At 38.4% G+C, this 21,202-nt stretch overlaps 1 protein-coding gene across 2 annotated transcripts in view; it reads left to right on the top strand.

Annotated features, from left to right (window-relative positions):
• Positions 1-6,658, top strand: part of RARS1 (arginyl-tRNA synthetase 1) — a 28,072-nt gene extending 21,414 nt beyond the window's left edge. For both annotated transcript variants that reach the window (XM_037799388.1, XM_037799389.1), the window contains exons 12-15: positions 189-294; positions 4,749-4,921; positions 5,375-5,622; positions 6,439-6,658. In XM_037799388.1, coding sequence (XP_037655316.1) covers positions 189-294; positions 4,749-4,921; positions 5,375-5,622; positions 6,439-6,548 — 637 coding nt within the window. In that variant the 3' untranslated portion in view covers positions 6,549-6,658. The remainder of the gene's footprint in view (positions 1-188; positions 295-4,748; positions 4,922-5,374; positions 5,623-6,438) is intronic.
• The last annotated feature ends 14,544 nt before the right edge of the window (positions 6,659-21,202 follow it).

Genomic DNA, 21,202 nt, shown 5'->3' with positions numbered 1-21,202 from the left:
GAGGCAGCGTCGCCATTGGCTTAAGCTCTCTCAATGGTGATTCATGGGGAAACCTATATACCTTAGAGATTTGAACAGGCATGTGTTGCATTTTGTGGTCAGGCTCCTCAAACCTCCATTTTCAAAGATTTCTAAGTCAGAAGGTCTATTTCAAAATCTGTTTAATTGGGGCTTTTAAATGTTTTTAGGAAGAAGTTTAAAACACGTTCAGGTGAAACAGTGCGCCTTATAGACCTTCTAGAAGAAGGACTAAAACGATCCATGGACAAATTAAAAGAAAAAGAAAGAGACAAGGTAATCCAAGACTTTACTTACATTATGTGTCTCATGTAGTCTGTTATGGTTTTTTCATTTTTGTTTCCATTGAAGGAGTCAGTCCATTTAGGGCAGGTTTATGTTGCTCAGCAAGTTTAGTGAGTTGCTGAGCATTTGTTTTGAAAATATAATTCTTGTTTTTTTACAAAAGACCGTGTTGTTTTCCTCCTTTGTTAATGTGGCGTAGTATCTCTGTTACTTAATGGCATTACTTTCAACTAGTGATGGGAGAACATTGCAGTCAGGGTGCGGGGGTCTGTGTGATTCTGCAGCCTACATTTGAGTCTTCTCTGGAAGCATTCCCAGAGTCCCTGATGAGTCCTCAGAGCAGGCAACCTGTTGGGCTTTCATGGCACCCTTAGAAAAGGCTATGGTTGGATTTGTGTGGAATTTGGAAGAATGATATCAAAATGAAGAAAACTCAACAAGAAAAAAAATTTTAATTAAAGAAAAATGGGAGTTACCAAGGAGGAAAAGGTCAGTGAATGAAGTGCAGAGGGTTTTTGTCTCATTCTCCAGAGAGTGAAATGTTATTTTAGAGTGAGCACAATCACTACTCAGAAGAGTAAAACTACAAAAGGAGAAATAGAATAAGATGAGATATAGACATGAAAGGAACACAAAACAAGTGCCTTTAAGGAGAAGCTCTCTTGTTTGGTTCAGATAGAACACCAAGAATCCAGAGAAAAGGAAGGCAGGCAGTAAAGCTACATCCTCTTCACCTGCTCCCTTCCCAGTGCTAACAAAATGAACTGTAAAATAGTTTTTCTCTCTACTTTAAGTACATGGTGACCAGATCTATTCAGCTGTGTCTCCAAAGTAGTTTTATCCTTTAGTCCAGATAAAAAGTAGAAAATTTAGTCACCTAAACAATTGTTTAGCCTGCCAGGTAACAAAAACCTCTTTCTCTTTTAAATTTATTTGATTAATCCAGCTAGTATTTTTAAAATTTAATTTGCATACGGTAAAATGCACAGATTTATAAATTTATACACACATGCGCGTTTGCACAGTAAACGCCACCTAGATCAAGATATAGAATATTTTTCATTACCCCAGAAAGTGTCTTATCACCATAGGTAAGTTTTGTTTACATGTGCTGTGAAACTTCATAGAAAGGAAATCATATGTGGTCTCTTCCATATGTAGCGGTAGTTCGTTCCTTTTTATTGCTGAATAGTATTCCATTGTATGGATACACTGCATTCTGTTTATCCATTATGCTTTTGATGGACATCAGGGTTGTTTTCAAAAATTGGCTATTATGAATAAAAAGCTACTCCAGGTGTTGTTCAAGTCCTTCTATGGGCACATGCATTTTTTCTCTTAGGTTATCCAGGAAGGGCATTGCTGTGTCATAAAATTGGCTTATGCTTGACTTTGTTTAAAATTGCTAAATAGAGAGCTGTGCCATTACACATTCTTACCCCTAATATATGAGTTCCAGTTACTCCACATCTTCACCAACAACTTGGTTTTTCAGTCTTTTTTTTTTTTAATCTTTCTGGAGAGTATGTAGTGGTATCTCATGGTTTAAATTTGTATTTCTCTGATGAGTAATGAGGTCAATTACATTTTCTTATGCTTCTTGACCATTTGGATATCTTCTTTTGTGAAGGGTCTTTGCAAGGCTTTTGCCCATTTTGTATTACTATTTTTGGTTCAGGCAGTCAGTATTCATTTATAATTACCTACATGTTCACCCCTTCCTGTCCACTTTATTCCTCCCTGTGGTTTTTTTGCTTCCATCTGGAATTACTCTCCTTCAGTCTGAAGAACTCCTTTTAGTATTTTTTGTAGTACAAATTCTGTCTGTGTTTGCTAGTCAAAAAACATCTTTATTTTGCCTTCATTTTTGAACAATATTTTTATTGAGTATAGCAGTTGTTTTCTTTCAACAATTTAAAGATGACATTCTCTTGTCTTCTAGCTTCCATAGTTTCTTTTTGAAAATCGGCTGTAAATCTCATTGTTGCTCCTTTTAAGGTAATATATCTTTTTTCTCAGACTGTGTTTAAGATTTTTCTTAGGCTTTGTTTTCAGCACTTTAAGAAGTTCCTTAGTGTGCTTTTCCTTGTTTTGTTTTTTTTTTTTTTTTTTGGTTTGGTTTTTCTTTTTTTGTTTTTTCATCCTGGCTTGGAAGTTGCTGAGCCTCTATGTGTTAAGTTCTTTCTGAAAATTCTTGTTCATCATCTCCTCAAATAGTGCTTCTCATTCTGTTCTTTCTGGAACTCCAAGTACATATGTTATGTCTTATATACTCTGATTTTTTTTTTTTTTCATTTTTTTCCTCTGCTTCATTTTGAATATTTTCTTTTTAATTATTTATTATATTTTGCTTTTCTGTATTCCAAATCTCTGTTGAAAGTTTGCGTTCTTGTCCATTTTTTCCATCTTTCCCTCTGATTTCTTGAACAAGTTAATCATAGTGTTTTTGACATTTCATTTGAAGTAATTTTAGACTTAACAAAAAGTTACAAAATAGTGCAAAGAATTTGTGTCCTTCACCTAGCTTCCCCAAATATGAAGACCTTGCATAACAATATGATTATCAAAATCAGAAAATTAACATTGATGTGCTATTAACTAATCTGTAGACCTTAATCAAGATTCACAATCATTTGACTCACTAGTGTCCTTTTTCTGTCCAGGATCTAATGCAGCATTTGGTCATCATGTCTCCTTAACCCTCTTTAATCTAGGCAATTCCTCAAGCTTTCTTTGACTTTCATAACCTTGACGGTTCAGAATAGTACTAGTCAGTTACTCTGAAGAATGTTGCTTGGTTGGATTTGTCTAATGTTTTCTCATGATTAAATTCAAATTGCACATCTTCGGTAAGAATAGGCACACAATGTTGATTAGTTCATTGGTAATATTGATTTTGATTACTTGGTTAAGGTGATGCTGTCAGTTTTCACCACTGTAAAGTTACCGGGTCTTTTTGTCCCCTTTGTAAGTAATTAGTCCTTTTAAAATAACTTCTTTTTGAATAATTCCAGACTTTAAAGTTGCTGCTATTGTCTTTTTTTCTGTTGTTTAATATTGTCTTGTCCTTCCTCTTTGTCCCCCCACCACACACCGCCATGGTTTTCCGTAAGTAGAGCTTGCCTTTTTTAACAAATTTTTGTTATTTCTTAATGGATGCTGGCTTATGAATGAAAAATTATAGAGGTTCTAGATGATATTATCTTCCTCCGAAGAGAGTTAAGTTTTCTTCTGGGAGGCAGCTAGAGTATTGATTGTATTGATCATGTTGGTCCATCAAGGTTGGTCTTGGGTTTTGTTAGGGCTGGGCTGTCTCAGTTTTACCTTTTACTACTAGGGTGGGGTCCTCATTCCAGAAATACGGCCCTTCTTGTGTCACAGCCAAAAGCCTGGGTTATTTACTCGTCCCCTCTCACCTTGGTGCTGCCCAGACTCCAAGTTCTATCTCCTCAGCCTCACTCATCTGCTAAAGTCTCTGCTCAGGTCTTTAACCACCAACTGTTCTTTTTCTACTGGATTTTTTTAGAGTCTTGCCATGGGCATGTTGGCCATATGACCATTTGAAGGAAATATGTTCTCAGAGTTTTTCGCTGCTTCTCAGTGGTTCTGACCTTTGTCTCCTTACCCCAGTATGATCACTGCTTTCTGCTTGGATTCTCCCACCCCTTTTCCAGCCATATAGTGATTTAGAAAATGCCCTCAGGGAAAAAGCTAGATGAGTATGGAACTCACTTCCTATGTTTCCCTTCTTCCAGGGATTATAGCCCTTCAACCTTTGCTTGTCTTGATGATGATCAGTGACTTCAAACAGTCGTTTTACATATTTTAACCAGCTCTTAAATAGTTCCTTGTGGTGAGAGGATTAGTCTACTACAAGGTACTCTATGCTGGCCAAAACAGAAATCCTTAATCACTCAATTGTAGCCTGATGATGCTTCAGAGTACATGATCAAATATTACCAAACAATGCATGAGTTCTTCCTACCACCTTTGACATCCTGTTCTGATTTCAGTAACTTAAACCATAATTCTTTGTTGTTGTTGTTGTTTTGTGTGTTTGTTTTGTTTTGTTTTGTTTTACTACACATCATTTTGTTTCCTATAAGCTACCTCAGAATCTGTATGGAATGAAATGGGTGTAAATTAATAATTGGTCCTTTCAGTCTTGTATCTAGTGACTACATAAAAAAAAAGCATTCAGGCTTTTTACAATCACGTTTTTTGTAGTAACATCTTTCATTTGCAGAACTGATGTGTTTTATATTTTCAATATTCTGTTCTTGTACATTGGCCTATGTTGTTCTACCTCAGTGTTGATTTTTATCAAAGTTTATTGACAAAAGAGTGACATTAGTTGCTCCCCACCCCAGTCTTCTTCCCTGTAAGACACCAAGATGGAGATAGTGGTTAGTAAGGTATGAAGTGCTGTTTTGTTTTTCCCAAAGGTCTTAACCCCAGAGGAACTGAAGGCTGCTCAGACATCTGTTGCTTATGGCTGTATCAAATATGCTGATCTTTCCCATAACCGGCTGAATGACTACATCTTCTCCTTTGATAAAATGCTAGATGACAGAGGAAACACAGCTGCTTACTTGTTGTATGCCTTTACTAGAATCAGGTAATTCTGGTTAGAACATTGTTTTAATTTGAATCAAATGAAGACAAATTCAGTTGCTCCAAAATGGTTTTTTCTCATTTATTTTACTGTGTTGAAGCACCTTTGGAAATGTATCGTCTTTTACAATTCCAAGTTATACCTGAGTCTCTAAGCCTATCCCTGTTTGCTCTGGCAGATATCCTGGGAATTCTTGGTTTAAATACCAGGAGTTGTCAGCTGACCCCCTAAAATTATTATATACCCATTTTTAATATTAGGAAACGCTTTAGAGAACAAATTATTAGTTTTGTCTAACAATGTGTCTTGTAATAAAATACTTTGTCCATTTTATAAGAATTTTTTTAATTGGTGATGATTTCCAGTTAACATCATTCACAGAACTCTTATTACGTTTTGAGGACAGAAGAATGTACCTAACAAAAGTGAACAGTGGTTACTGTGTGATTTTTTCAGGTCTATTGCACGACTGGCCAATATTGATGAAGAGATGCTCCAGAAAGCTGCTAGAGAGACTAAAATCATTTTGGACCATGAGAAGGAATGGAAACTAGGACGATGCATTTTACGGTTCCCTGAGATTCTGCAAAAGATTTTAGATGACTTACTTCTTCACACTCTCTGTGATTATATCTATGAGCTGGCAACTACCTTCACAGAGTTCTATGACAGCTGCTATTGTGTGGAGAAAGATCGACAAACAGGTAAGTGTCTCATCCTATGGCCATATCCTGAAGGGGCCACATCAGGGCATTTGAATTGGGTGGGGTGATTTTCGAACTTGTGAAACACAACCCACACACACACACACACACACACACACACTTTTCCATTCAATTGCTCAGTGAAACCAGCAGACAAAATCTGAACTAGCTATAATAAAAGCAGGAAAGGAATCCTACCCATTTAGTTTGGCCCCCCACCCTGTTGGAAGGCCACTGGGAATAGGAGGGCATTGCAAACAAAATCAGTGTGACTGAGGGTCCCAGAGTATTAAAAGTAAATCTTTGGGGGTTCTTTAGAATGCAAATTACCCTTGGGAAAAATACCTACCTTTTCTTATCATAGGCTTTCTGCTCTCTGTCATACTACATAGGTAACAAGTAGATGAATTTGGTGTGTTAGAGAGCAGGGAGCCATTTGTGAGGGTCATCCCTGAGCACTGAAACTTTATTGAACCCTCACCATTATTATGCTGTGAAAGTTTATAGTTATTTCAGACTGTGAAGCCTAGGGAAGCACTCAGAACTTTATCAAGAAAGATAACATTTACAGTTCTAAGCATTGCAGACCTTGTATCTCTTGCCTTAATTATCAGCTAAAAACATTTCTTAAACAGTAAGACCTTTACTTCTTGGATTGCCTTTCTTTGTAGTTGAAGGTGAGGTGATTCTAGTTTAAGCCCCTAAACATGTAGGAGTTGAAGTATTCACTTCTCAGTAAATTCCAGAAGCAACCTAGGTTCTTTAATAGTCATTTTCAAGAAGAAAAATAAATTAATTAATATCTTCTCTTTTCAGGAAAAATATTAAAGGTGAACATGTGGCGTATGCTGCTATGTGAGGCAGTAGCTGCTGTCATGGCCAAGGGGTTTGATATCCTGGGAATAAAACCTGTCCAAAGGATGTAATCCTTCTTGGGTTTGAACACTGTGTATTTTTACCAAAATGGCCATAGCACTGTTTGCTTTTTTACAATCATGTGGATACAACAAAAACAAGTAAAGAAAGTTTGTCAAGACATAAGATGTGGTTCTTTGTCTATAACAACTAGGATTCTGAAAAGAAAAAATTCACTCACAAATAAGCTTATTTTTTCTGGGTATTAAACAAGAATGACTTAGTGGAGGCCATGGAGTAACTTAGGATTTGTGTACCACAATGAAAGAGATTTTTTTGGATCTGCAGGAATGTGTTTTCATTAATTTTAATTAGATAAGGAATCCCATTTATTAAGAACTCTACTATAGGCCCAGGAGCTTTACACACTTTCATTGCCCCAATTATTCCTCATCCTGTTGCTGGTGCATACTATCCCTGCTTTACAAGTGAGGAAATGGAGGCTCCACAGAGATAAGTAATTTGTAGAGGATTGCTCAGGAATAAAAATCAAGATTAATAGCCAGTTGTGTCGGGCTCCCAAATTCAAGCCCTTTCCCTATTTCAATAGATGACATTGGCATTACGACAGACCTGGGTTGAAGAAAGAGGACAAGAAAACTCACGCTGGAAATTTTCCTAAAACCCCGGTTAACCCTTAACATTTCATTGCCTGAATTTGGTCATATGGCCAATCCTAGTTGCAAAGGAAGCATGGATAGCTAAGCAAAGAGGAACAAGATTGTCGTGATTTGTTTAGACCAGTCAAGATTCGTCTGCTCAGCTTGGCACAGTCTCATTCTATGAAATTAGAGTTGTTTTAGCAAGACAGAAGGTGAAGAGTTGTTGAGAGAGGAAAGGCACAATAGCAATGATCATTGGGTCAGAAGTTAAGGCATCTGCCAGTACTACCTCCTTAATTTTGTAAAGATGAAATGAGAATTCAAAGCAGCTAACATAACCTGGGGGAAAAAGTGCCTAGTAAACATGAACTATATCATAACTGTACTGTTTCCAGGATCAAAGGATTCTTAGAGATGATCTTAATGAATTATAATAATAGTTAACCATTAACAAACACACACTTGTAAAAGTCTCATGTGTCCACATTAGATCACTACTCCAACAAACATGGGGAAGCTAAGTAGTTTCCTCCTAGTCCAAAGAGACAATCCATGTATACTGTTGATTCCATGGGTCAGAAGATCCTGGAGGTTTTATGGGTTAAAAACAATTCGATGAAGGGTCAGAGAAAATAATGAAAGACTGTAGGTGTATGTTAAATATACTGAAGGTCATGATTAGTTCATAGACTGATACGCTCAGCTTCCTGACCATTGTTATATCTGATTATTTCATCTTTAAAACATTCTATTACCATGATTTATAGAAATATAAATATTATCAGATAATATTCAAAGCTTTTTCCTTGGGAAATGGTAGATCTCTGATTATCAGTCTCCGTTTTTAGTTTACTAGTCATTAGAAAAAATAAAAGCTGTTAGAAAACAAAGCCAGAATGACTTCAGATGATCCTTATTTGATCTCATTCAAGTCACAAGTGCTCTTCTGACTCCCGAGCTTCGCTTCATGTGACCTCTTAAAGAGGCCAAAGTAATTTTTTATTGGTTAATAGAAAAAATAAAACTGTTGAGCTCTTCAGATGACCCTGTATTATTCACTCATTAATCCTTATTAGTGGAATGGTCTTTCTGTAGCCCAAGCTTATCCTCCACTTTCTAAGGTATTATAATACTGTATTTCCTCATATCTAAAACACCATAGATTTTTAAATACAACTTATTTTGCAGCACTCTGAAAGAACAAATCTTGGCCTTTAAAGCTGACACAACTATGTAATTTAGACATTGCATTTTATACTTGAAAGGAGTCTTAGAGACTTGGGTTTTCATCATGTATCATTTCTGGGCAAACTTAAAAAGAGAAATATAATTGAAGTAAATTTGTTAATTCCTAAAATAATCAGAATCTCACTTTTCTGAGACACCTGGTGATGCAGTGACATAGATGTTTGTCCTCTACACACTATCATCTTCTGTGCTTTCAAAAACACAGATACAGCACTTTGAATGCTCCACTATTGTCCTCAGGATTGTTTGCCAATCCACTGGCACCTCTTTGAGTTTTGATGCACATGTGAAGTCAGTGACAACTATAATTGCAATCATCATTTGACCAAGTCATTGTAAGATGCTTCCCAATTTCAGTTATTTCGAAATATGCTTTCTGGAAATGAAACACAATAGTAAATGAGGAAAATTGCTCAGAAAAAGTACCTGGTATGGCCCACTCTCCTTTTATGGACCATAATTAATCTCATGACTCCAAGCAGGCCTCATTTCCTGCTTCTCAAGCTTTCTAAAGGATTATTGGTAAATGGAAGAAATAGAAGGCTGTCAAAAAAGAAGCAAGTTTATCTGAAGTGATCTTATCAGCCCTTAAAGAAAGTTGCACCATGACCCCCATCTTGCCTTCTGTACCACTGACCCCTTGCATTTAGTTACTTCTGAATGATCTACCAGGTCTTTCAAAAAGGGGCTTTAAATTTTTCTTAAAAAAAAAAAAAAAAAATCATTGCTGTGGGTATGAACTTAAACAGAAAAGTTTGTGAATTTATTGGTTCCTACATAAATATAAATTCTCTGCATTCAATTATTATATAAAATTATTTTATGCAAAACTCAACTTTCCAAAACAACCATTTTTTAGTGTTTCATTTTCAAATAATTGTAAACTTAGAAAATTACAAAAATAGCAAAAAGCAGCCCCTTATACCTTTCACCCAGATTTATTGATTTTTAACATTTTGTCACATTTGCCACAAGAAGGGAAGAAATTAGAAGAGGCCTTTTTCTGCTCACCTCTGAAAGCCGAAGTTCTTGCCTTTGCAAAGATTCCCCCCGACCATGACAATTTGAGCACTTATCCAGAGAACTGTGAAGTAGACCCAGCTCAGCCAAGAGCTCTCTGTGTGACCTTTGGCCTTCAGTGTCCCCTGTAAAAGCCGAGGAGTTCAGACTAGAACATTTCTAACACACCCACCTTTCAACCATGACATCTGGTGACTCGAACGTGAGCATAACCAGAGCACCAGGAAACTTTGTTGTCCATCTTTAGCAACTGGCTAAAGATTCTAATTGTCTTTTTGTTACTAAGTCCTGCTTTAATTCCATTATTGTTGGAAAACATACATTTCTATTCTGAAATGTATTATACCAATACTCTGAAATTTGTTGAGACTTGCTTTATGGCCCAACAGATGTTCCGTTTTTATAAATGCTCCATATGCACTTGAAAAGAAAGTGATTTCTGAAGTTTTATAGATGCAGTATCCTATATAGTACATCCATTAGTTCATTTGTTGTTCTAATTATGCATATCTTATATTCACACATCAGTGAAATGGAGAAGTAAGGAACTTCAAAAGTCCAACCCTCCATAAAACAATGAAACTCTTAAACTGGCAAAATCAATTTTTTGAACTCTGAAAACTAACCAAAAGCTTGCAGCAACTAGGGGAATTCTTGTTCAAGAAAAACTGGCGGAATCTCATTAAAAACAGAGGTTTGTGGCATGTTAACTTACCCTATTCTCATCCCCTGCACCCCAGTTTGACGGTGACCTTGAAGACGACAGCCTGCATTCCTGGTATAGGTACAGGTACCTGAGGATACAGAACAGGTCTCATTTACAAAGAATTGTCATTTTGACCTGTCTGGTGGCTCCTTGAAGGACCAGCTCAAAGAGCTTGCCTTTATCTCACCTAAATCTGAAGTCTCCCAATAGTGAGGTGGCTACCCACGGGAACTTAGTCAAAAATATTTCCAAGCAAATGTATTGGTCCCTGCTGCTTAAGGCAATGGGTACCAGTTGAGGCAAACAATAGACTAATCAAAAAGCTTTGGGGGAAAGGCTGGGGAATGAGATGCTTTGAATAAAAAAGGCTTTGAAATTATCTAACATATTCCTGGGAATCTAGAAGACCACCTGCATGCCCAGGGCTCTATAAATGCTCAGAAAAAACTTGAGAAGACCCTAAACTCTCACGGCTGGTTTGTATTATTGTTGCAACTTGCCTGTAATTTTGAAATTATTTCAAAATAAAAAGTAAAAAATAAAAAGTGAAATATCACTTTACACCCGCTACAAATCAAAATGTGGGATATCCTTGCAATAGAATATTATTCAGCCATAAAAAAATAAGGAAATACTAATACATGCTGCAACATGAATGAACCTTGAAAACACACTAAGTGAAAGATGCCATATACATATTGTATGGCCACATATTGTATGATTTCATTTATATGAAATGTCCAGAACAGGCACATCCATAGAGACAGAAAATAGTCTAGTAGTTGCCAAGGTCTGGAGAGAGAAAGAATAGGACATGCGTGGTTAATGAGTATGGATTTTTCTTTTGGGGGTGAAGAGTGTTTTGTTTATATCACCTGTGTGAGATATGGTCAGGCCAGATGCAGGTGAAGAGGGAAAGAGACTGGAAGACTTTGAAAGATGTATTGCACTCACAGTTCCCTGCAGAGAGAGCACTATGCCATGCAGGGCCATGCAGGGAAAACACAAGGGTCAGTCACAGGCAGAGAGGGCAAGTGGGACTAAGAGAGTGTCTCTATTGTTTCTGTGGGAAGCATGCAAGGGTGGGGCAGGAGCATGCTAGGTCGGGATTGACTGGGCATAGTTGAAAGTGGCGCTCTGGCAACTGGGATCAGAATTATCTAGGAGAAACAGATACACAGGTGGGCTTGGCCACCTGGGACCACCAATAGATGTTAAATCATCAATGCACAGAAGCTAGAAAATGTGATTCATACAAAGAAAATGTCCTTCATTGGGTAGTGAAAATGACTGCACAACATTGTAAATAAAAGGAAACCCACTGAATTGTACTTTTTAAAAGGTTAAATTGGTGATATATTATGAGAGTTTTAACTCAAAAAAAAAAATCTATATCCTTACTGATTGCTTTTTTGGTCAGATTGTTCTATGCATTGCTAAAAGAAGTTTTCTGAAACTTACATTTCTCCTTTTAGTTCTAACTCACTTTGTGTATTTTGAGGTTAGTTATTAGATATATAAAAATGGAAAACTTTTCTCTCTTGCTAGTGACTTGAACCTCTGTCATTCTGAAATGTCCCTCTAGACTTTTAAAATCTCTCATGGGCTTATGCAGCCCTAAAATTCCTAAACACATGCACCTGCATGCACACCACTTACAAAAGGGGAATTGGGAATGCTTCTGCGTAAATAGTCCACAGTTTCTGCCCTGTGGAGAAATACTCCTTTTATGGCGCCTATATCCCCTTGGCTCTTCGTTTCCTATGGCTAATGTAACAGGTTACCACAAACTGAGAGGCTTAAAACAACAGATATTTAATCTCTCACACCTCTAGAGGCCAAAAGTCCAAAATGAGTATCACTGGGCCAAATTAAGATGTCGGCAGGGCCACACTATCTCCAGAGGCTCTAAGGAAGAACCCGTTCTTTGCCTCTTCCTGCTTCTGGTGGCTGCCAGCACACCTTAACTTGTGGCCGCATCACTCCCATCTCGGCCACTGTGCTCACATGGCCTCCTCCTCTTCTGTCTGTTACATCTTCCTCTGCTTCTGCCTTATAAGGATATATGTGACTGAATTTAGGGCCCAGCCTAATGCAGGATAATCTCCCTGTCTCAAAATCCTTAACTTAATCACAACTGCAAATCCTTTACCCATATAAAGTAACATATACAGAATCCAGGGATTAAGACCTGCTATCTTTGGGGGACCATTTTCAGCCTAGCACCACCAGGCCCGCACTCGAAGTCCCAGTGAGCTTCCTGGTTTGCCCCCTGGGAGTTCACGATCCAGCTGAGCCTGGGCAGGATGTGTCCATCTTGGAGGCAAAGTCACTCTTGATAGAGTGTGAGGATAGAGGATACTGGGCTCTATTTCCAGCTCTGCTGAGTACCTTGGGGAAAGGCCCAAGCTCTCAGGGCCTTGATTCCTTATTTCTGAAATGGGTACAATGACACCAACTGTTCCTCACCAGAAGCTGCAAGAACTGTTGCAGACGTGCTCTTTAAGCTGCAGCACCCTCCTTGGAGAAAGGCTAAGGGGAGTGATTTTATCTCATTTTACCACTGTGGCTGAATCCACTCAGCAATGGCCAACAAATACCTAGAGAGCACCTATTCTATACCAGGCTCCCCCTGCACCACAGTGCCTCAGATGCCAAGGAGCTCCCAGTTGAAAAGGGGGGTGCATCTCATGGGTAAATGGAACCAGGTAATCTCACAGCCAGAGGCTTCAATTACATCTCGAAATATTCCAGTCTACTCATGAGTGGATTGGAGTGTTTTGAAACTGCCTTACATGCTTTGGAGAACCAGATCAGAAATGAATAAATAGATTAAAAATAAATAAATGCACTATCTAAGAAAGTCTAAGGCTCCAATCATGAGGTCTAGGGTGAGGTTGACAGTCTCCATCCCTACCGATCATCTTCAGAATAGATAAAAACAGGAAGTCTTCACTTTAGAAAGCCCCAGTATAAAAGTATGAAGTGGGCAGGGACAGCCCAGGAAGAGGATGCATCCTTGGAGACCAGAGGCTTGACGAAGGAGATATAGGACAAATTAAATATAGTCAACCTGATCGTAAAAGGTGAGCATATGCCGTTAAACAAACAGGAAACTACAAATGCTGGAGAGGATGTGGAGAAATTGGAACTCTTATTCATCGGTGGTGGGACTGTACAGTGGTACAGCCAATCTGGAAGACAGTTGGCTGTTCCTCAGAAAATTAGATGTAGTTACCCTTCGATCCAGCAATTGCACTTCTTGGTATATACCCAGAAAATGTGAAAGCAGTGACACGAAGAGACATTTGCACACCAGTGTTCATAGCAACAATATTCACAATTGCCAAGAGATGGAAACAACTCAAATGTCCTTCAACAGATGAGTGGATAAACAAAATGTGGTATAGACACACAATGGAATCCTACTTGGCAGTAGGAAGGAATGATGTCGTGAAACATATGACAACATGGATGAACCTTGAAGACATAATGCTGAACGAAATAAGCCAGGCATAAAAAGAGAAATATTGTATGTTACCACTAACGTAAACACTGTGAAAACTGTAAAATAAATGGTTTATCTTGTAGAATGTAGGAGACCTAGCAACAGACAGCAAATAGTGAAGGGGGAATGATAATCTAATAAGAACAGTTAAGTTACGGAGGGTAAACAATCTTCTGGGAATGCTCAGGGATGACTATGGTTTGTTAATTTCTGGGGCGTATGGCAGGAACAAGTTCACAGAAATGTAGTTATTTTAGGTTATTTGTTTTTCTTATTCCTTTGTTGGGTTACAGTCTATTTTCTTGGGGTAGGTTAGGAATATGTTGGAAGCAATGTAGTTATTTTAGGTTATTTGTTTTTTCTTATTCCTGTGTTTTGGTCTTGCTTGAAATGTTTTATTGTTTTTTTTTAATTTTTTGATAAAGTTAAAAAATGAATGAGTATGGGAAAAAAATTAAATAAACAATGGGGGGAGGAGGGGAATGGAAAGTTTTGGATATTCTTTTTTATTCTAATTTTTACTTTGTTTTTTGGAGTAATGAAAATGTTCAAAGATTGATTGTGGTGATCAGTGCACAACTATGAACAACAGATTGTACACTTTGAAGGATTATATGTTATGTGAATATATCTCAATAAAATTTCATTTAAAAAAAGGTGAGCACAGACAAGCACTTCCATCATTTCTGGAAATGTTTTAGTTGCTTCTAGTTTGGCCTGGAAGGGTGTTTTGGGGCATAAAGAGGGTGTTCTGGTTTGCTAATGCTGACATTATGCAAAATACCAGAAATGGATTGGCTTTTATAAAGTGGGTATATTTGGTTACAAATTTACAGTCCGAAATGCCCAAATTAAGGCATCAACACAAGTATACCTTTACTGAAGAATGGTCGTTGGTGTCCGGAAAACCTGTTAGCTGGGAAGGCACATGACTGGCATCTGCTGATCCCAGGTTTTGTTCCAGCTCCTCTCTCAGATTCTTTGCATTCTTGGTTCTTTGTCCCAGGGTGTTTCTCTCTAAGCACCTGGGGATCCTTTCTTAGCATATCTCGTGGCAAACTCTGGGCTTCATCTCTTAGCTAAACATCCTTCTGTCTGCATCCCCAAGGATTTGTAAGCATCGGCATCAGCAAATTCTGCTTTCAACACCCGTTTCCAAAATATCTCTCTCAGCTGTAGCACTGGGCTCCTTCTGTCTGAGCTTTTCTAGGACTCCAGTAAACCAATCAAGACTCATGCTGAATGGGTGGGGCCACAACTCTGTGGAAATAATCTAATCAGAGTTATCACCTACAGTTGGGTGGATCACATCTCCATGGAAACAATCTAATCCAAAGTTCCAACCTAATCAAGACGGAATACATCTGCTCCTACAAGATTGCATTAAAGAACATGGCTTTTTCTAGGGGACATAGTATCTCCAAACTGGCACAGAGGGCCATCCAGAATTTTCCCCAGAAATCTGGGAACAGAAGGAAGGGATAGATCCCACACCCAGGGAATTCTGCATGTAGTCTTCTTCACTGGGCATAGAAGTTAGATGGACTACAGGCACCTCCGTGGACAGAGAGGCCACCATGCCACAAGGACCATGGGGCCAAGTCGCCTGCGTTGGAGCCTGAGTGAGGGAGCAAGTCCAAAAATCCCCTGAGTGCCCGCTGCAGACTGGGTGGCCAGTGCTGACAGGCAGAGCCTGGTCTAAATCACTTTCTGAGGGAGTCCTGTTTTGCTTGGGTCCCCACTCTTTGCCACTTTCCTCAAGTAAGAAGGATTGGAAGCAGAGCTGCTGTCTTCTCTTCCCTTTGAATAAGCTCTTTCAACATTGTTTCTATCTTCCCCAGTAAAGGCTTCTGCAATTAAGAAATTGTGAGTTCAAAGGAGTGGTATGAGGACTCTCTGCTAACCTTGACCTCCTAGAGCCCCTAAACCAGCACACTACTCTGGTCTTGGATTGCCATGGCTTCTATCTCAAATACCGCACAATGGGGTTGAAGCGAATTTATTATCTCACAGTTTTGGAGGCTAGAAGTTCAAAATCAAGGTTATGATGGGCCATGCTTTCTCCAAGAGTCTGTAGCATTCCAGTGCTGGCTTGCCACAATCCTTGAGGTTCCTTGGCTTGCAACTCTGCCTCCAGCACAGGACAATCTGTCTCCTTGGACTACTCCCGTGGCTTTCTCTGGCTGACTCACCAAATTTTCTCTGCTCCAGTCATATGGATTAAGGCCTACCATTATTCAATTTCACCTCATCTACATAGTATCTTTGCAGACCCTGTTCACAAATGAATCCACATCTTAACTAATAATAACATCTTCACAGGTCCTATTTACAAATGGGTTTACACCCACAGGAACACAAATTAAGACAAGGACATGTCTTTTATGGGGGACATGATTCAACCCCCACCACTCTCCTTGGTTTGTTTTGTATAGAAATTTTGCCAGACATCAAGGGCAAACTCAGTAGAGAGTTTGAGTCAACTATTTAAGAAATGTCCAGCTTTTAATTTTTTTTTTTTTTTTTTTTTTTTTTTTGCAAAATATTATCTGGAGAAGCAGAGCCTCTGTAGATGTTTCCTGTCCAGACTACTCCCATGGACAATGTATTAAACAAAAAATGGAACCCACTTTTCTGAAGCTGGAATGTGAGTGAATTTTTGTTATTATCGTCCTTATACTCCCTTCAATACTATGGACACTGTGCTGGCTTGAAGCTGTATGTACCCTGGCAAAACATGTTCTTAAATTTAGTCCATTCCACTCCTGTGGGCGTGAGCCCATTTTGATGAGACTACTTAAGGTGTGGCCCACCTCAATTAGTATAGGTCTTAATCTTATTACTGGAGACAGAGGGAGAGAAAAGCCACAGGAAGGAAGAAGCTGAAATCAAGGAAACCTAGAAGGGAGATACCAGGAGATGCCACCATGTGCCTTTCCATGTGACAGAGGAACCAAGGATCAGCAGCAGCCAGCCCCAGGGCACCACAGTCTTGGGGGAGAAAGCACTGCCTTGATGATGCCTTGATTTGGATATTTTCTGGCCTTGAAACCATGAATGAATAAATTCCCATTGTTTAACCTGACCCACTTTGTAGTATTTGCTTAAGCAGCCTAGGAAAGCAAAGCAGATAACCAAATTGTTTAAGTTAAATTTAGGTTCAGAGCTAATATTATAGTTATTCTTTTAAAAAATAACTTTTTTCTTGCCACAAATCTAATTTTAGAAACTATAGATGGACAAGGAAAGCAAAATGAAAGTTATCAATAATAGCAATGCCCGTTGATAAATACTATTGATTTAAATAAGTGTAGTGTTCTGGTCCTTCTATGTGTAAATAAATGCATGTGAATGCATTTTTAATGAAAAAGGATTTTTTTAACCTGGATTTTTTTTTCAATTAATGAATTATGGGTCTGGTTATATGGCTTAGTATATTAGTCAAAAACATCAGTTTGAATAGTTGAATTGTATTCTATGGTATGGATATACAATTTAGTTAATTCTTTATTATTAAAAATGGAGTTTATTTCTTAATTTGTGCTTTTTCAAAATGATACTTCAGTGAACATTCTTGGAAGTAAATATCTGCAAATATCCACAATTATCTCCTGATAAATACCAAGGAATGGAACCGTTGAGTCATATGGCATGCACATATTTAAGGATTCAAAACATATTAGCAAATTGCCCCTAGACAGAGGGCATGAAACCCAGTAGTGATGTCTGGGAAACCCTGTGTCCCTGTACCCTTGCCTACACTAGGTATTGATAAGTTTCCCAGATTTAATAATGCAAGGATAATGCTGGGAAAATGAATGAGCTTACAAATAATCATTGCACTGTAACTCTGTGTTAGAATACAAGAGGAATATGCATCCTTGCTATCAAGGAGTTCCCAGAACATGGGCTAGGGTTTTGCCCAGCTCAACCACTTACTTCCCAGCTGTTTGGTTCTAGACAAGTTACTTAGATTCTACTCACCTTAACCACACATACCCATTGATGTTAAAGGCAGAAAGTTTGAGGTTAGATATGGGTTTAAATCCTGGTTCCACCAAGTTTTAGCTGCATGATCTTGGACACAACTCTTTGTGCCCCTGTAGGAGAGGATAAATGAGATAATACACATAAAGTGTATTAATACTTAGCACAGTGTTCAAAAATGGTAGTCACTACTAGTAATCATAATAATTGATATGATGCTGGGTAGACACTCAGTGATGTCAGTTCCCACAAACAAGCTGTCTGATTTGGCTTGGACAAGTTACTTCATATCTCCATTTATTAGTTTCTCTGTCAGTTCAGTGGAAGTAATTAATACTTACTTCCAAGGATTGCGTGAGGATGAAAGGAGATGAAGCATTCAGCTCCACGCCATGAACATATAAAGAACTTTTCCTGTCTTGGGAAACTCATCTCAGAAAAAATAATGGATAACGGCTGACTCATAAATTGCCCAAAATGTCTTTTATGTGAAGAAACTCAGGATCAGGGGCTGTATGGGGGAGACCTGGTCAAATTAAATCTTGACACTTGCTAAGAGTATTTTCCCTCCCCCTTGGAAAAATGTTCCCTATAACTCTTTTGGCCTGATGTTCAGTTGCCTGTCACCTATATGCCTAACTGCAAAAATCAAAGAAAGGCAAGAAAGGAAATCCAAGACACCAATCTAGGAGTAGTCTGATACGAGGGTAGGGATTTGGTGGGGAAACAGGACTCTTTCTTCCTGTGTTCTTGCTTAATAAACACCTGCTGCTTTTCAAGAGGTTGGGAGTATAGTTAAATAAAGATATGCCAATATCTAGCAGCAAAGGTAATCTCTGTCAACATCATAAGTCCCTCTGTACCTACTTGGGCTTAATAGCTTTGATAAGAACTACTCATTATAGAGCACCTATTGTAATATTCTATAATCCTTGCAACAACTTTGCAAACATGCATTATTATCCCAGTGAAGACACAGATAACAGTGCATTGAGCCAGGACTGGGACCCATGTCTGTTTGCCTTTGAAGTGCATGTTTTTCTTTATTTTTTCTCTCTTCCTCCTTCTCTTTCTCCTCTATACTTTTCAGATTCCTGCTCTTTTCTTGTACCCCACCCAGGCTTCAGGTCAGCCTTTGCACCCATGCCAGGGGCCGTCACCTCTTCCAATGGCTTCAAGGTCATCTGTTCCCATAACCTGTACTTTGTGGACCGAGAGGGATGCCGTCTGCTCTTTCTTTTCAGGACATGGAGCCCTGAGTACTGCACCAAAAAATGCTGGCCCCTGGGAGCTGAGGACCCCTGAGGCTCAGCACCTCCTACAGAGTTCCTGAAGACAAGGCAGATGTTTCGGGAATAAGGATTCAGTCTTGGCAGGGAACATAAAGAAGACATGAAAGACACTGTGTCTTAGTTTGTCAGGGCTCGTAATGACAAATATCACACAATGGTTTGGCTTAATCAGTGGGAATTGTTGTCTTGCTGTTTTGGAGGCTAGAAGTTCAAAATCAAGATCTGGATGGGCCATGCTTTCTCCAGAAGTTGGAAGCATTCTGGAGCTGGCATGCCACAATCCTGGGGTTCCTTGGCTTGCATCTGTGCCTCCATCACATGGCATCTCCTTCTGGCTTCTACTTCTCCTTCTCAGTTGTCTCTTCTGTCTGGATTTCCTCTCCTTGTAAGGACTTCAACTATATGGGTCAAGGCCCAGCCTGATTCAATTTGGCCACATCTAAGTAGGATCTTCAAAGATCCTATTCACAAATGGGTTCACACCCTCAGGAATGCAGATTAGGACTTGAGCATGTCTTTTGTGGGGGACATGATTCAAACCCCAACACACTTAAAAAAAATTAGTGTGTTTGTTGAACATGAATATTTTTGCCAAAACAATTTCATACTGTGACCAAGGGAAATTGAATAAAAGAGTTGAGTAAAGATATGGTGTAGAGACAGGATCTTTGCATGCATTTAAACAGACATATGCTTTAATAGTTAATTTTTTTCATTAAAGCACTTTCCATCATCTGACACCTATGAGAACTTTGGAAGGCATCATCAAGGGTCAGTGCTGCTATAGGTACAAGGTTGGGGAGAACTTTATTGTAATTACTTTTTTCTGGAAGCCTTTGATTTTCCCCATCTTCCAAGAGATTCCTAACATGGCAGAGAGACCAAAATGAAGTTATGAATGGAGCTAATCTACAGTCAGAGTTATTTAGGGTTAACAAGGAATCATGGGGATATTTAAGAAGAAATTTTCTGTCAAGCTCTGATTTGACCCCACTGATAACACAAGAAATTCCTAGAGAGAGGAGGGCAAGAATGAGCTCCTGAACAAGATTATTTAGAATCTGCTAGAGTCAAAGAAGAGCTGTGAAAACAATCAAAATCAAAATGTGTGGTTTTAATTTTTATGGCTATATATGAAGTTTCCCCAATGGCTAGAAATTCTTCAAAAGCAGAGAAAACTGATGATACAAATGAGGTCATGGAGAGATTACTTTGAATATATTGGGGAAAATGAGGGGTCATTTGGCAGCCTTGATTTTTCCCTCACTGAACAGAAAATATTTACAAAATGAGGGATTAAATTAGGGCATGAATAGTATCAGGGAGGCATCACTCAAAGTGATAATCAAGGTAATTTTATGTTAATTTTCTCTGTCAGTCTTTGACTTCACTTGTCAAAATCAGCCAAAAAAGGTCAACATTAACTGTTGTGGAAAAATGGTCAACTAATATTCAGTTAGGCCATAGAAATTTCATTGAGGTTAATGAGAGTACATGGAGTTATTTGGGGTAAACAAAACAAAACAAAACAAAACAAAACCTGTTTTGTTTCATTGTCTGGTATGCCAACAGTTTTGTAACCTAAGTATAGACAGTGCTTTTGTCAAAGCGAAAATGCTAAGGGTTGGAAGGGAGACCAATTAGACACACTGTATTTTTGTATGCATCTGTAGTGGGGATTTTAGATTGTTCATTTGTTTGTTTGTATGAATTTGTAGATAGCTTGTAGCATTTATAGTGTGGACAAGCCAGCTACGCTCTGAATCTCAATTTCTTCTTCTATAAGATGAGGAAATAGAGATGATTGCTGGGGTTTCCTCCAGAAAGAAGACCTTTGGAAAGGCAGCCAATTTAAGCATTTTGGAGCATTTACTGAGTGCCAGCCACTAATTCCACATGAGGGAATGCCACACCAAGCAGAAGTAATTGCCAAATGTTAATGAGATCCCAAATAAGAGAATTAAGCTATTCTCCAAGGCCCAGAGACTAGAAAAAGAAAGAGATTTCTCTCCTTCTACTTTATTTAACAAGTTATAAGTGCTGATTGGTATTTGGTTATGATTTGGGTTTTAATCATGTTGGTAAGAAGGTTTTATATTTTGCCTTGATGAGTAAATTTAAATATATGAATACTGCATTTTTTCTGTGATGTTTGTGTTGGGTGCACTGGTTCCAAGCATACCAGGTGACTTTGAAAACAGACCATGGCTTAAAGAAAACAAGTTGGAAAACCAGTTTGTGCATGATTGCTTAAATGATAATGAAAATAGAGAAAAGGTTATACAGAATTTCAGCTGGTTTT

The sequence above is a fragment of the Choloepus didactylus genome, chromosome 11 (assembly GCF_015220235.1).
Source record: "Choloepus didactylus isolate mChoDid1 chromosome 11, mChoDid1.pri, whole genome shotgun sequence".
Classification (NCBI taxonomy): Eukaryota; Metazoa; Chordata; class Mammalia; order Pilosa; family Megalonychidae; genus Choloepus; species Choloepus didactylus.
The sequence above is the reverse complement of the archived record's forward strand: the minus strand, read 5'-3'. Positions and strand labels throughout refer to the sequence as shown.